This window comes from Rhincodon typus, chromosome 4 (genome assembly GCF_021869965.1).
Source record: "Rhincodon typus isolate 14 chromosome 4, sRhiTyp1.1, whole genome shotgun sequence".
NCBI lineage: Eukaryota > Metazoa > Chordata > Chondrichthyes > Orectolobiformes > Rhincodontidae > Rhincodon > Rhincodon typus.
The window spans coordinates 90022133-90039776 of NC_063335.1; the positions used below are offsets into that span (position 1 = coordinate 90022133).

The 17644-nt window shown below is 41.7% G+C and overlaps 1 protein-coding gene across 2 annotated transcripts; it reads left to right on the forward strand.

Annotated features, from left to right (window-relative positions):
* Positions 1-6513: 6513 nt before the first annotated feature.
* On the forward strand, positions 6514-16268 carry LOC109915836 (actin, cytoskeletal 3-like). Of its 2 annotated transcripts, XM_020515514.2 has the most exons (3): positions 6514-6625; positions 9534-9643; positions 15264-16268. In XM_020515514.2, exons 2-3 carry the CDS (start codon positions 9542-9544, stop codon positions 16266-16268), a joined length of 1107 nt encoding a protein of 368 aa, XP_020371103.2. In that variant the 5' UTR covers positions 6514-6625; positions 9534-9541. The 2 variants fall into 2 exon arrangements, with proteins under 2 accessions (XP_020371103.2, XP_048451542.1); XM_048595585.1 differs by lacking the exons at positions 6514-6625; positions 9534-9643 and adding an exon at positions 14925-14947 and having other exon boundaries at positions 15278-16268.
* Positions 16269-17644: the final 1376 nt, after the last annotated feature.

Consider the following 17644-nt stretch of genomic DNA (forward strand, 5'->3'; position numbering starts at 1 on the left):
GGGTAGCACATGAATGATCAAGCAGGAGGTCATGTGGGAGTATTGAAAATTCAAGCCAAAACATAAAAATGATTTTATTGGTCTGGGCTGAATAAGGATGTGGTTGAATTTTGCCGGACATGTCATATTTGGAAAACCTCAGGCAGTGTTAAAACCAATTTTGGTTATTGGCTTGTAAGAATCCTTTTAACTTGCTTGAAGAGGTGAATTGATGGGAGCCAATGGGGAGTCCAATTAAGAAGTTGTTTGGAGGATTGCTTTGTGTTACTGTCATCATTAGCTGTTGACTGAAGGTGGTTCGTGACATTGGGGGTTGGGGGTTGATAAAATAGAATGATGGAGAAGAGTTTTCTATTATACATAAGTTGCATCTGTGGTATTGTGATGAACAAAGTGAATCTTGCTTTAGTAAGAACATTCTTAAAATCCTGGATATTTTCTAATCATCTTACTCAGATATTAAAATATGTACCTGGAACAAGAAGAGCTTTTATTCATTCATGAAATAAGTGTGTTGCAGGCTCGACCAGCATTTATTACCCATCCTTAATTGCCCAAAGGGCAGTTAAGAGTCAACCACATTGCTGTATGTCTGGAGTCACAAGTAGACCTGACCAGACAAAGATACAGTTTCCTTCCCTAAAGGAAATCAGTGAACCTTAAACCCAGGCCTCATGCCACAAGAGCGCAAGGGATTCTGATAAGGTGGAGTTCAGAAGTGAATGGAATTACCAAAGAGATGATGACACAAAGTAAAGAAGGGTGTTAATAGGAAAATAAGGAAATACTCAGCTTCAGGACAGCTGAGCTGGGACTGGAGGAAGTGTAGGGGGCTAGTGCTTGGGGTGGAGATTCTGTACTGATCTGTGATCCCAGGGTGGTCTAGTCTCCAAGGGTCTATTGCCTATAATTGACTACAGTAGCTTAAAGTCTTATACTATTTTCCAGGTTATTGATGTTTTCTGGGCTGCATTTAGTTTTTTTTTGCTCTAAATGTGGAAGCAGGGATTTCAAAGATAAGTAACTCCTGCCCACACAATGAGTACACCGGTCAGATCAAGGGACAAATCACACATGTCAGTAGCGACCTGACGGGTTTCTTGGCCATCTGTATCTCACCAATGAAATCCTGCCAAACCTGAAGCTCTCAACCAGTCAGAGGCCAGCAGCAGTTAATGGAAGCTGGAGAACAGTGATGGAACCCAAGTTAGTCAAGTCTTTAACGCCGTGCTGTCGAGGAGTTCAGTCCCTTTTTTTAAAGTGAAGGGATCACAGCGTGGGTGTTGCAGGAAGATGGGTGTCAGTCACTATCATTTGCCCCATTCTGCAGATCAGGGGAAAATGGAGGACCCAGTTGTCAGGCTGTCCTGCTTTCCTTATTTTGGAAAGCTGTTGCTTTTCTTGCCTGCTGGGAAGGCATGAACTTTGACCTCAGGCCTTCAGGCCCTAACTGATTAATTGACCATTTAAGGGCCTTTACTTATGATAGGCCAGCAAGGTCACCCATGGACTTTCCTGCCCAGAATTTAATGGCTCAGGTGGTTGGTGTTGCAGTGTCAGACTGTCCCATTATTAGAGATAACACCGTGTGGAGCTGGAGGAACACAGCAGGCCAGGCAGCATCAGTGGGACAGGAAAGATGACATTTCAGGTCGGGACCCTTCTTCAAAAATGGGGGTGGGGTGGGGAAGAGAGCTCAGAAATAGAGAGAGGAGGGTTGGGTTGGGCAAGGTAGGTGGGATGGTGATAGGTGAGTGCAGGTAGGGAGTAGTGGGGATTGGTCAGTGAGGTGGGAGGAGCAGATAGGTGGGAGAGAAGATGGACAGGTTGTGTCAGGTCAAGGAGGCGGGGATGAGAGGGAGGGTTAGTCATAGGATGAGGCTGGGGGTGCTGGGGAGAACTTGAAACTGGTAAAATCCATGTTTAGGCCATCGGGCTGTAGGCTCCTGAGGTGCTGCTCCTCCAGTTTGCGGGTGGTATCATTGTGGCACTGGAGGAGGCCCAGGATGGACATGTCGCCCAGGGAGTGGGAGGGGCAGTTAAAATGGTTTGCGACCGGAAGGTGTTGTCGTTTGTCAAGAACAGAGCGCAGGTGCTCTACAATGTGGTCTCCGAGCCTCCGCTTGGTCTCACCAATGTAGAGGAGGCCGCATCGGGAGCAGTGGATGCAATAGGCCACATTGACAGATGTACAAGTGAACCTCTGCCTGATATGAAAGGTTTGTTTGGTGCCTGGAATGGAGGTGAGGGGGGATGTGTAGGGGCAGGTGTAGCACTTCCTGTGGTTGCAGGGAAAGGTGCCGGAGGCAGGGTGGGGCTAGTGGGGAATGTGGATCAGACAAGGGAGTTGCAGAGAGCAGTCTCTACGAAACGCAGATAGGGGTAGGGAGGGAAATATATCTTTGGTTGTGGGGTCGGATTGTAGGTGGCGGAAGTGGCGGAGAATGATATGTTGAATCCGGAGGTTAGTGGGGTGATATGTGAGGACAAGGGGGATTCTAGCCTTGTTTTTGTTGCGGGGAGGGGATGTGAGGGCAGAGGTGCAGAAAATGCAAGAGATGCAGTCAAGAGCATTTCGACCACCGAAGGGGGAAAGTTACAGCCCTTGAAATAAGAGGCCATCTGGATGTTCAGGAGTGGAGCACCCCATCTTAGGAGCAGACATGGTGGAGGAATTGGGAATAGGGGATGGCATTCTTGCAGGAAGGTGCGTGAGAGGAGGTGTAGCCGTGGGCGTTGGTGGGCTTGGAATAGATGTCAGTTTCGAGGCTGTCTCCATCTCTGGTGACTGAGGTCTAGGAAGGAGAGAGAGGTATCCGAGATGGCCCAGGTGAACTTGAGGTCAGGGTGAAAGGTATTAGTAAAGTTGATGAACTGTTCAAGCTCCTCGTGGGAGCACGAGGCGGCGCCGAAACAGCCATTGATGTAACGGATGAAGAGGTGGGGGATAGGGCCAATGTAGCTACGGAAGAGGAATTGTTCCACGTATTCTACAAAGAGGCAGGCATAGCTTGGGCGCATGCGGGTTCCCATGGCCACCCTCTTAGTCTGTAGGAAATAGGAAGTGCCCCAATATTAGTCATTTCCACCATCTGCCCTGTCAGATCAAGGGATTGGAAAATTGTATGTAACTAATCAAACTCGATCTGAACCCATCTTTTGTTTCCTTAATTTGAGCACTGAATATTGGCCAGGGAATATATAAAATAGCTGGGATCTTTTGAATCCACCTAAGATGGTAGATGGGGCCTGGGTTGAACATTTCGTTTGAAAGGTGACACCCAGTACAGTGCAAAAAGTACCACAGAATAATGTTTGTACTAAAGCAACAGTGCTATATGGGTTTATTTGGACATTGACCGTTCATAAAAACTAAATTGGAATGATTTCGTCATACAAAGAAATTTTCATCCTGATAAGAGTATTCTAAACACAGAAGAAACTGATATCACCAAGATAAGTATTTGATTGCTTGGCTGCTTTTCTGAGCAGTGGAATGCAGTCATGAAAGAAATACCAACCTTTGACCCCCTCTTTCTTTGCAAACTGCAACCCCAACTCCAAAATTCCTTTCCTCTCCAATTCATTCCTACCTTTCCTGGAACAAGGCCATCAACCACGTTAAACCTGTTTTCTGCACTTCTGCCCTCATTCATCCTTCTCTCTCTCCGAAACACCAATAGTGTTCATCTTGTCCTTACTTTCCACCCGCCAGTCTCTTCATTCAAAGATCATCCTCTGCCATTTCTGTCACCTCCAGCAGGATATAACCTCCAAACATTTTCTGTGCTGCTACACTGTCAGCTTTCTGCAGGAAATGTACAATGAACTCCTCCATCACTCCTAAAGCTTGATCACACCACATAGCATTTCCCAATTTATTGCAGGTGTAACACTTTCCAATTCACTTCCTTACTGACCTAGATCCCAAACTTCCAGGTGAAGTAGTATTTTACTTTGTAGTTCTTTCAATCTCGTCTACTGCTCACAATGAAGTGCCCTTTACATTGGAATGACTAAATGCTGGCTGGGTGACCACCTTGCAGAATGCCTCTACACTTTTCATAGCATTGACCCTGACCATCCAATTGCTTATTTTAATAAACCACCTTGCTCCCAACCAAACATTTCCACCCTGGGCCTGTTCCAATGAAATTCAATGCAAAATTGAGGAACAACACTTCATTTTCCACTTAGGCACTTTACAGCCTCTAGAACACAATATTGAGTTCCACAATTTCGCAGCATCATACCTCTCCGTTTGACTTACATTTCTCACCATTTATTACCAGCTCCACTACACCCCCTGCTACAACTCCCCTCAACAAAGCCATCACTTGTTTATGTCTTGCTGACTTTGCTGTCAGCAGATCAGACCAATTTTCTCCTTTTTACACATTTGTTGACACCCACGTTACGTCTCTATCTCTCCTGGGCATCTTTGCAGATAGAACGGATACACATTGAAACAGAAACAGAAATTGCTGGCAGAACTCAGTGGGACTGGTAACATAGAATAGAATCATAGAATCCCCACAGTGTGGAAACAGCCCATTCGGCCCAACCAGCCCACACAGGCATTATGAAGACCATCCCACCAAGACCTATCCTCTAATCCTTTCCTGCATTTCCCACGGCTAATGCATCTAACCTACACATCCCTGAACACTATGAACAATTTAGCATGGCCAATGCACTTAACTTGCACATCTTTGCAGCAAGGGAGGAAACCGGAGCTCCCAGCGGAAACCCACGCAGACATGGGAAGAATGTGCAAACTCCACACAGGAAGTTGCCCGAGGCTGGAATCGAACCTGGCTCCCTGGAACTGTGAAGCAGCATACTAACCACTGAGCCACTGTGCCCTGTAAAGAGCATAATGGAAGCAGCATTGTGACAATAAAATGTCAACCTGGTGAAGACACACCGTGCAGCTGAACATCAGAAGCAGTGTGCAATAGCCAGAGTCAAGCAAACTGACAGCAAGTAAATCAGATCAAAGCCACATAAGTTTGCCACATCCAGTAATGAATGATGGTGGTCAATTAATGATTACTTTAAATATTCCCATACTAATTGATGGAGATTTTGCAAACATCTCAAGCTAAAAGTACGCAGTGCAATATCCACCTCAGCCAATTTTTAAGTCCCCACCATTATAGTCATGAGTCTTCAGCCAATTTGATTCATTTCATTTTACATTAAGAAATAGTTGGGTGTACCAGGTACAACAAATACTAAAGGCCCCAATAATATCCTGAAGGGAGTGATGAAATTTCATGCTTCAGGATTAACATCATCCCAAACCAGGCTGTTCCTATAAAGCTTCCATAATATTATTATAGCACCTTTAGTACTGCAAGGAGCTTTGCAAGAGCATTATAAAATGAGATATGACACCTTGGTCAAAGTGAGAGGTTTTAAGTTCTGAAAGAAGAAAAGTAATCTGGAGAGAAGGAATTCCAGAACTTTGGTCCCAAGCAGCTGAAGGCACAAACACAAGTTGTGTAGTGGTTACAATTGGTAATGCAGAAGAGGCTAGTATTAGAGAAGATCAGATCTCCTGAAGAGTTGTAGTGTTGGAGGAGATAGGGAGGGAAAACGCTACGGAGGGGTTTGAAAATGAAGGTAAGAATTTAAAAATCAGAATGCTGCTTGCCTAAGAGCACAGGGTGATGTGGGAATGGGATGTTCCACAAGTTAAGACAAATAACAGATTTTTGTTTCCTCAAGTTTACACTGGCAAATACCTGACAAAGTGAAAACACTTACATCTTGGTTGTGTGCAGAAAAAACAACGCATAAAGGTTAACAGTTATCTGATTGTGCACACACTGGTCACTGTCATAAAGTAAAAATTGAGAACATTGTAAATATTGAAAAAGTAGTTTCAAACTGAAGTCTAATTTAACTAAGAACTTTAAAAATGGCAAGAGAAATTGGAGGTTAGTCAACATTCAACAGAAGCTGCAAGTCAGTGGCAGTTGAAAGTCAGCTGTCAATCATTTGTAAGTGATTGTCCAAATAAGGGACAATTACAGTGAACGGGAAGCTGAGTGAGCCCTTAGAACTTGGGTGTGGCTCAAATGCTGGTCAAATGTGAATTGACTCTGAGAACGTCATAATAGGAGTGTAAAGATTGGGAATTTGGTGAGAGTGAGCATTCAACATAGAGAGCGAAGAAGAAGCTGCTTTGCCTTCAATACTTGGAGTGGTTCCAGGTAGCGGTAAGGGTTTAATCTAATCTACCTGTGATCTTAAACTAGATCAAGCAAATAGTACAAAATAAGTTAGAAGTTAGAAGCCAGGTTGATTATGCACGTGTGCTAAAATTAATTAAATAAAGCAAGACTAGATAGGGATCCCAGTGCCCGGTGACGTGTCATGACTGCAGTGGGTAATAATTTATGGCAAGATTACAATTCCAGAGAATGACTTCCGCAATTAAGTTGCATCAGCAGTTCAGCACAGAGTTGTTGAACTAGAGTCCAAGGTTGCAGTATTGAGAGGTATCGGAGAGGAGGAGAGTTAGCCTAAGATAGCATTTTGATTCACGAGGCAGTCACACCCCTTTGGTTTGGATTTTGCATTCTTGAACAGGAGTGTATGATTGTGAATGAGGCAGGTAAGTAAATCCCAGATGCAGTGTCGGAGGAGCTCAGCCTTTGCATTTAGCCAAAAGGGAGATATCTTGAACCTGTTTGATGAGGTCAAAGCCTGCAGGTTGAACAATCAAAGCACCATAGTATTAATAAAGTGGGACATTCATGTTGTTGGAGTTTAAAGTGATGTGCTACTGGGTGAAGAAAATTACAGTCCAGGAGTCTTACTGTTCTGTAACTACATCTGGGAGTTACGTTGTCTTGCCTGTGCTGGCATAAAGGAGGGCTGGGGAGAATTTGGTCTGATCAATGTAGGAATCAATGACTTAGGCAGAATAAAGTATGAGGTTCTTCTAAGAATCAGGGCCAAATTAACAAGGGAAATCATAAAGGTAATGTGGTAAATACCTGTTTTACTTTGAGGTCAGTCATTAAACAGGTCCTTTAATCTTGGAACATGTTTTACGGTTGGTGGTAGATTTCCAAAACACTCTGAAAACTGAGGAGATGCCTGGAGACAGTCAGCGAAATTATTACTCAGCGAAAATGGGAATACAGAAACTCATTAGAAACTGACCCAACTTTAATTCAATGGAGAGTATAATGAGGGAGAAGTATAGAAAAGGAATATAAGTTTCTGTGGTTCAAACTACAAGTTCCCAACAAGAAGGAAATAGTTTTTAGTCAATAATTTAGCCAGTTTAGTACTTTGTTATACTAACGTTAAAATGTGAAAGGTTACTGTGCCATTCTTTCGAATATTAATTTGCGACTTGAATATCTTTCAAAGTGCTACAGTCTCTATGGTAATTAGACCAATATATATTTTGTTGAGAAATTAGAATTCCATGAGAAATGTGATCCATTTGTGGATAACAAGAGGTTAAAGACAGTATTTTAAAGACTGACGTAGCTTTGTTTTTACCAACAAGGAATCAAAGGTTACCAGGGTAAGTGGAAATATGGAGCTGAGGCCCTCATCAGATCAGCCTTGAACTTGCTGCGTGGCAGAGCTGCCTGTTCCTTACTGTATCATAGTTAGATAACAAGGATCACATCAATGAATTCCTCCACCATGAACATACTGCTGGTTACCGCTAACTAGGGACTGAACTGAACCAGCCATATAAATACGATGGCTGCAAGAGCAGGTTAGATCCTAGGAATTGAGGCATGTCGCTCCTCTCCTGTCTCCCCACAGCCTGTCCATCACCTTCAAAACACAAAGCAGATACATAATGGAATTCTCTCTACTTATTTTGATAAATGCAGCTTCAGCAACACCCAGTAAGCTTAACTCTAACTAGGACAAGGCACCTCCTTTGATTGACACCCCACCTACCAGTTTAAATATTCACTGGTTCGCTGTGCTCTAATGTTTTCTGTATCGATGCATTCCAGTACCTCCAAAGCGAGTGACTGTTTTGAAGAATAAGGCCACCAGGCAAATGGGAACATCACCATTTGCAAGCTATCCTCCATGCCACGCACCTTGCACAACTGGAAATTGCTGTTCCTTCATTGTCACTGGCTCAGGATTCTGAAACTCCCTACCTGACAGCACTATTGGAGAAAACTCGCCACAAGAACTGCAGTGATTTGAAAGCATGGCTATCATCACCTTCTCAAGGCCATCAGGGATGGATAGTAAACACTAGCCTTTCTGGCAATGTTCACTTAGGATTCAACAGTTTGAAAAAAATCATTCACCTCATTTCCCCTATAGTCCATTAAATTTTCCTTATCCATTTCGCTTTGTAAAAGTTATTGTTGACTTTGCTTTCATTACCCTTTTGTCCCTGTATTCCAGATCATCATAACCTCCTGTGTCAACTTGTCATTCTCTCACCTCACCATTAGTTCAATACAACACTCCTTGAGCACTATACTGAACTGTCAGAAGTATTATTAACAGATCTTACTTTTCTTCTCTCTCAGGGAGTTCAAGGTGATGTTCAGTGGAGGTTAATATGCATTGATTGGGTAGGGAGAGGTAGACTCATTTTACAGAGCACACAGCTGGACTTTGGGCAGAATGGAATTGCAATGCCAAATTGCATTCTCCTGTCCTTATGTTTTTAAAGAATATATGTTAGATGAGGTTAATGCTGAAAGTCTGTGAGAATGAAAAGTTTTTGAAGATGATGGAAACAGTTCAAGAGCTTGAGAAGGCCAATCTCTCACTTGTCTGCTTCCTTACCCCCCCACATTGGTGCTTTATCTTGTACTTTAAACCAAGAATGGTACTTGCACATTGAGATACTGATCTGGATCATCTCTGGCTGTGGGTGAAGTACAACATAATGGTTCTGAAGGGTTACTGTTTGAGATCTACCCAATCTGATGTAATAAAGATTTGTGTGGCAACAGTCAGAAGATCTTGGGATTTTGTGGATTGAAATCCGATATCCACAGTAGTCTTAATAACAATGTCTAACGTACTAACGTAACTTGTACATGTTTGCCATCATGCAATAAACTATATCTTGCTTAAGAGTAGGGCCTCTTGTTCATCTCAGTCGTAGTTTTCTTCTCTCACTGTAAACCAACAAGTCATTTAGACCCTGTCAAGGACAGGGGATGATGGCTGCAAATTACTCTAACCACAAGCTGGCAGTGGTTGGCATCACAACACAAACAATAGTGGTTCTGTTCATACACTGTCCATAGGCTGCTTACTCCTTATCTCTAGTTAAGGCAACTACTTACGGATTGTAACACTCCTTTATTTACTTATGTTGACAATAAGTCCTCAAATACAGCTCTCAAACGTTGTGTGCAAGACCCCTCTCTTCACATGTTTATCTAGCTGGTGTCTTTTCTCTTTCTGATGTCAGAATTATATGTATAGTTACATCATCATGATTTATATAAATCTCATTCTATCACAGTTACCACTTTTTTTTAATTTCTGTGTTTTTTTTCACACAGGTTGAGTCATGGCTGTGGTGGTGGATACTGGAACTGGGATGATCAAGGCTGGATTTGCAGCGGATCAATATCCCAGAGCGGTGTTTCCGTCTGTTGTGGGAATGCATCAGGTAACCTTTATAATTTGCTCAAAACTGAAATACGTTCAAGAGAACAAATTTCATTTTAAATCTCCTTCTAGTTGCTGGTGACTTAAACCATGTTCTCACCTGTGTCCACTCTTTTACCAGAAATATTTACTTGCACCCATGCTACAGGAGACAGCTGATCTGTTCCCAGAATGGTAAATTAAGGTTGATGAAATGGTCGGGGGTGGGTATTAAAAGGGCTTGGATGATATTTCATGTTGGTTCATGATGGGAGAAATTAGAAGACACTAGCTGCTTTCTGAGATGTGTCATCCTGATCTCCTGATGGATGAGGATACTTAGGAAGACAAGTTAGGAGGTTAAAATAGAAAAAGGATATCAGAATATAAAGGATAGAAGTTGGAAAGAGGAGGTGAGATATGCAAAGATAAATGACAGATGGAAAAGGAGATCCTAAAGGATAATGTCAGGTTCGAAGGTGTTGCCAGTTAAACCTCTGAGAGTTACATTATTGCATCCTATAGACGATGTTCCTTCTATATGTTTATTGATGAATGGTTGTTTAAGCCAGTGAATGAGTTCCTGGATGGAGTATTGTTTTAATCAAGAGATGCAGATGTCAATGCCAAGATAAATTGTATTCCTAGTTATCATGATGACCTGTTAGATAATTTCAGCGAACAGTTGATTTGACGTCTTATTAGGGAGTTAGCTATAGATTAAATGCATAAGGACAGCAGGTTTCCTTCCCTAAGAAAACTAGTGAGCAATTTAAATTTTTATACCAGTCTGAGAGCTTCATGGTCACGTTTTAGCTTTTTACTTCCAACATTGTAAAACAAACCTATGAAGTGGTATGAAAGGTTTCTTCATCTGAAGATTAGTGAATACAGTTGAACACACTGCAATCATGAGTAATTCCATTTTTGATCTAATGAGGGAGGGCAACTAATTGAAGGAGAAATAGAGAACTGGGCTTAGAATACTACCTTGACAAACTCCAATGATCTCCTGGTGTTAAGGTAATTTGTCTCCAATAACCATAACTGTCTCCCTTTGTGTCAGCCACCGTATGAAGGAAATTTACAGCACAAAGGAGACCATTTGGCCTATTCTTGTTCAAAGTCCCACTTTATAGCTCAAGGGTTGTGAAATAACTCCACAGAGGCTGGTATCCTGTTACCATGCCATCCTTTATTTACACGCGAAGAATCCTTGACACTGATCCAGCTCTGAGTGAACAGAACCCCTGATACTTCTGTTTATATCTGTCAGCCAGGGCTCCCTGTTTGAACCAGATTAACTGTCCCAAATCAGGTAACCCATATTCTATGAGGTCCACCTGGCTGACCTCATTATAATCACTATATATTGCCATGCTGTAGGTTAGAGCATCATGATTATATCTGCATACTTAAATATAATGAGGATTTTTCACTCTATTATCTTTTCGGGCACAGAGTCTAATATATTGTTATATACTATCAAAAGCAAACAACCCAGATCCAAAATCTGTAGAACCTCAAACATTACTTCTTGCCACTGAGTCAGCTTGCCACTTGACCTTGGATCCCATGAGTTGTTACTTTTCTAACCATTCTGCCGTTTGGGACTTTGTTAAAAGCCTTGTTAAAATTCATGTAGATTACATCAAATGTGCATCAAATATCCTCGACAATTCCTCAAATTTTCTTTAAAAAGTCCACACTGACTGTTCTTGATGAAGTCATGCTTTTCCTAAATAAAATTTTATAATGTCCCTCAAATTTTTCCAATAATTTTCCTGTCACTAATGTCAGCTGACTGCCCTGTAAATGCTTGATCTATGTCTTCCTCTCTATTCAAAGAATTTTTATTCAAGGTTGTCAGTCACAGTGACCCAGACCTGGGCCACAATCCTGGTCTGTGTTGGAATGATCTAGACATGTGACACACTGCTCGTGGCCTGCTTCAACACCCTCCTATTTTCAAACAGAGTGGAGACTGTGGGCATTGATGTGAACTCTCCACTATTTGACCAAATTCTCCCATTTCACACTTCTAAGTGTCTAGCTATGCCCTCAACTCCTCTGCCTTATTCTCTTATCTATGTGCATTGAAGTACATACCACTACTCATGGAACAACCTTCTTGACTATATTCTACAGTTCTCTTTCCCTAACATAATTGCTTACCAATTTTCTGCTTTTTATTTCTAGTATTCTTTCTCTCCTTTCTGAATCTGCACTCCAGTTCTGATCCCTTGTGCCAAGTCCATTTAAAGTCTCTCCAATAGCACTGGTAAACATTGCTGACATGATATTGATGTTGGTTCTGGCACCAGTGATGAGCAAACTATCCAGCTTGTATAGGTCCTACCTTTCTTGAAGATGGCCTCAATGATCTTGGAACCTAAAAACCTTCCTCCTGGACCAAATATGCTTTGATTGGGACTGACAACCAATTTCTGTGCTCAGTAGTGCATGGTACTGGGAGTAATGAGGAGATTACTTCTCTGAAGACTTACTTCTGAATTCCTTTCCTTTCTTTGTAAAATCTACCTAATTTCTCTTTCTACCTGTGCTATTGGTACAGATATGAACAGCTATTTCTGGCTTCTCATTCTCCCTCCTCAGAATGCCCTATAGCAGCTCAGTGAGATTCCTAACCCTGGAACTCAGGAAGCAACATTACAGCCTGGTGTCAACATTTGCATCCATGGAAATCCCTGTTTGTTCATCTAAATATTGATCCTTCTTCAGTATTACTCATCTGACCTTTTCCCTGCCTCTTTGTACAGTTGAAATACCTGAGGAGAACCACTGTCATCACAGCATTTTGGACTGAATATCAGCAAAGTACTGAGGCACACTTGGTGGAATTACTGCACTAAATGCTTGTCGTGCTTTGTCTGTCTGCTGCTCACCCATTTCCTCTCTTCCTTCACACTGTTAAGTTGGTATGGTGACCATCTTCAGAAATGTATAATCTACATAGCTGTAAGCCACACAGCTACATTGCAGCTGATGGCATCGACTGCACAATCTCCGAAACCTGGAGTTCAAACTCCTTCAGCTGATGATCCTTTCTATACTTGTGTTTTCCCTCTGATCCCTGTGGACCTTTTAACTAGGTCTCCTGGTACAGCATTTGTTGACTTATTTGATGTCAAGGGCAGTCATTCTCACCTCACTATTCCTATTTAGTTCTTGAAGTTTGAATATAAACTGATGGAACTGTAATTGACTGTGTTGGATTTATTCTTCTTTATGTGAATAGGACACACTCATACAATTTTCCACTTTGGGTAGACACCAGTGTGTAGCTGCCCTGGAGCAATCCGGTTAGCAGCAAGGCCAGATCAGGTAAACAAACCTCAGTATTACGGTAGAGATGTTGTTGAACTTCTTAGTCTTAATTGTGTCCCGTTATTTCAGTTACATTGAGAGATTAGAGTGGTTGGGACTGATTTCCTTGTAGAAGGACAATCTGACAATCTGACAGAGGTGTTTAAAATTATTATGGCTCTGGAAACAGTGAATAGGGAAAAGATATATTCACTGGAAGAAGGATTGAGAATAAAAGGTCACAGATTTTAGATAATTGGTAAATAAAAGCAATGGAGAACAAGAGAATAGTGTATTTCTTCACACAGCAAGTGGTTAAGATTCCAAACTGAAGGAGGAGGGTAAGACATTCCACAGGGAATTGGATGATAATCTGAAAAGGAAGAATGTTGTGAGTTACAGGGAGAAGATGAGTGAATGACATGAGGCAAATTACTTAACTTGGGGCACTGGTGGAGATATGACAGGGTAAAATGTCCTCTTCGGTGCTGTGACCATTCTGTGCCTTGTGCGTTCTGTTGATTCTTGATGTCGTGTTCAGTGACTCTAGACTGGTATCTATGATGGCGAGAACCACAGAGAGAGGCTAAACAGGAGTGTCCACATTCTGGCCTTTTCAGCCTGGCCTTCCACATTCCAATGCTGGGAATAACTATAGGTAAAAACAAGGATGGTGCTCAATTGTCCGCAGCATTGCTAACCTTATATGCCAGATCGACAGAGCTTTGCTCTGATCTATTGGTTGTGAAACTCTTAACTCCGTCCATAGCATGCTATTTTCACTTTGGAATACAAGAAGAGTTGGTGGGTATATGTTATGTGTGTATTGAGTTGCTGGCATGCTGTTCGTTGTCCGTTGAACCAAGATTCACTATTTAACATGCCAGAACTGGAGAAATGAAGGATATAGGCTATAAGGTTACAGATTGTGATGGCTTCTAATTTTGCCGCTGCTGTTTGTTTCCTAGTGCCTCATGGATACACAGTTTTGATAGGCTTTATCTGCCTTTAATCAATGAGACAAATGCAGTGTCTTCTGTATGAAGTCGCCTTTTTTTAAATTTGTTCATGGGTTGTGGGCATTGCTGGTTAGGCCAGCATTTATTTCTCATTCTTAGTTGCCCTGGAGAAGGTGGTAGAGAGCTGTCTCTTGAACTGCTGCAATTATTACAGCATAGGTACACCTACAGTTAGTAAGGAAGATTTTCATCCAGCAACAGCGAAGGGACAGCAATATAGTTCCACGTCAGGATGGTGAGCGGCTTAGAAGGGAACTTATAGGTAGGTGGTGTTCCCATGCATCCGCTGTCCTTGTCCTTCTAGGTGCTAGAAGCCATGCATTTGGAAGGTGATATTGAAGGAAGCTTGGTGAGTTATTGCAATGCAGTGTGTAGAGGTACTGCTATCAATGTGGATTGGTGTTGAAAGGAGTGAATGTTGAAGGTAGTGGATGGAGTGCTAATCAAGGACTCTGTGACAACTTGTCAGCTATACTTTGTTGACCTTAAGCCAGTTCAGTAAGCGAGGGGGCTAAACAGAGATTGCTGAAAAAGCTCAGCAGGTCTGGCAGCATTTCTCCTCACAGATGCTGCTAGACCTGATGAGCTTTTCCAGCAACTTCTTTTTTGTTTCTGATTCACAGCATCCTTCGGTTTTTATTCATTAAGTGAGGGCTCTGCCAAGCCACATTTGATTTGGTGTCATGGTCCCCTGTGCTAAGCACATTCTGTTATGCTTGATGTTTTTCAAAATGTGGTCAACATGGATCACCAGCTAGGGTAGAGAGTTACATGATAATCGAAAGTTTTCTATGTTCATAAAACTAGATGAGGTCCAAAGTTAATGTTGAGAATGCCCAGGATCATTTCCCTCCCCACACCCCCCCAACTTTGCATCATTGTGCCTCCACCTGTGGTGGGTCTTTTCTGCCCTGTATAGGACATATATGCCTATATAGACCTATATTGGGCCCTAAATACCCAGGGATGATTATGGATGAGTTAAAGGCATTGATTCTTTGGCTACGACTATTCCACCTGTTGAAAGCTGTTTTGGATAGGATTTTTTAGCCTATGTGTAACTTTGTTATGTGCTAATTTGGAAGAAAGACCATTCTGAAGAAATACTGAAAAAAAGGATTAAAAAGATATAGTGGGGGATAAAAGGGAATTATAAACAACAAAACAAGCCAATGTGAGAATAAACAATAGGGCAAGGGTTAGATAGGTTCAACAGCAGATTGTCTATAAAGGGAAGATGAATGACGACATAAGGAAAGGCAAAAACAAACAATAATGTTTTCTTTTCTACTTTAGGATGCTGTGCTCAGAGCAGACCTAAATAACTACTGTGTTGGGAAAGAAGCCAGGGACAGGCCAGATATTTGGATCTCCAAATACCCAATCAAACATGGAATTGTGACCAACTGGGATGACATGGAGAAGATTTGGCAACACATCTTTAACAATGTGTTGAGAGTTGCTCCAGCAGAATATTCTGTTCTCTTCATGGAGGCACCTCTGAACCCCAAAGCTAACAAAGAGAAGATGGCCCAGATGATGTTTGAGAGTTTTGACACACCACATGTCTTTGCTACTGTTCCTGGCTTACTCTCCATTTATGGAACAGGCCGCATCAAAGGCGTTGTATTGGACAGTGGGGAGGGTGTGACCTCTGCTGTGTCAGTCAATGATGGCTATATCATACCTGATAGCATTCGACGCCTAAACTTTGCTGGCAGGGAGCTAAATGACAACTTAATGGAGAGGTTGATTCATCGTGGGTACCACTTCAGCACGGCTGCTGAGAGATTGCTTGCTGAAAATATCAAAGAGAAGCTTTGCCATGTGGCCCTTGATTATGACCAGGAGATGACAGAGGCTACTACATCTTCCACTCTGGACAAAAGCTATGAACTTCCAGATGGTCAAATCCTCACCATCAATAAGGAGTGTTTCCAATGTCCCGAAGCTGTATTCCAACCTTCCTTTTTGGGAATACCATCCGCTGGCGTCCACGAGACTGTCAATGACAGCATCGAGGCATGTGAAGATTGTATCAGGAGTGATCTCTACACAAATATTATTCTGGCTGGCGGATCTACCATGTTTCCAGGCATTGCTGATCGAATTCAGAAAGAAATCACAATCTTGGCTCCAAAAACAATGAAGGTTAAAGTCATTACTTCATCGGAAAGGAAGTATTTAGGCTGGATTGGTGGCTCAATCTTGGCTTCTCTCTCTGCTTTCCAGGAAATGTGTATTACCAAGCAGGAGTATGATGAATCAGGACCCTCTGTTATCCATCGCAAATGCTTCTAAGTGTTACGGCCGGGTTGGGGGCAGAGGGGTGTGGTGGGGAAGATATTAAAAATGTACTTAATGACGTTATTCTCTTTAATTTATGATTGATATCATGATGATGGTGACAGTGACTCTAATTCTATTTCTGAGTTTCTATGCCTTGGCCTCATTTCACCTACTTCTGTGATTTTTTATATAATATCTCTGATTTGACTGCAACAGGCAGGCGAATGATGCTTTCTTGTCTGAACAAACCAATTCCCAGTGACCATAATTATGTGAGATGGCCAATTTCCCAAAGCAATGTATGGCAATCACATAAGATCGTGGAATCTGACAGTACATGAATTATTTGGCCTGTGATATCTTTGGCAGCTCTTTGAAAGAGCTATTCAATTTAATTCATAGCCCAGATTCTTCCATCTGACACTACAAATTATTCCTTCCAAGTGTATTATCAATTACCTTTAAGAAGTTCCTGTAGAATTTGCTTATAAGGAGTGTGCTCTGGATTTTAACAATCCTTAATGGTGAAGAAATTACTGCTCACTTCCCTTTAGATTTTTTTTGTGAGTTGAATCTAGAGTTACGATCTCTGGTTACCAATCCATAGAACATAGAACAGTGCAGCACAGCACAGGCCCTTTGGTCCATGATGTTGTGTAAAATCAAAGTGGAGAATGTGATCATTGATCCCACTACCTCTCACATGTAAAGCAGTCACTCTACCATTTGAACTAATTCCCCACACAAGTCCAATTATGAAGAAAAACATTTAGGTCCTAATTGCTGTACGCTCTGCCTTTTATTAGCTTTTTTTAAAAGCATATATTCAAAAAGCTAAGTATTTCATATTCTTTCTTAACTGTCTTATCAATTTACATTGCCACATTCAAGGAGTACTCATTCTCTGGTCCAGATGTTCTTGTGCAGCTCTCACAGTGGTACTTTTTACATTTTGCTGTTTCTGCAGTTGTCCTCTCAGAGTGCATTACATCGCATTTGCAACATTGAATTAGATCTGCTGTCTGCATGCTTATTTCATGAGTCTGATGCCGTCCTCCTGAAGTATGCTATTTTTCTGCTTTATTATTTACAGTTTTGAGTATTTTATTTAATCTGTGAACTTAGATATAGAAAGGACAATTCCAAAAGTTCAGATCATTCATATAAAACAAGAAAAACAATGGTTCCCTTGAGGACCCTGCTGCAAAACACTCTCAGAAAAGCATTTATTCATCATTTCACTGCACCTCCTAGCCCTTAACCAAGTTAGTGTGCAAGTTCTCAATAGTAATGCCATATGTTTCTATTTTCCAAATCAGCTTGTTATGAGCTACTTTATCAACATACTTTTGAATATCCATGTAAAAATTATTTACTGTGCCTTTAAT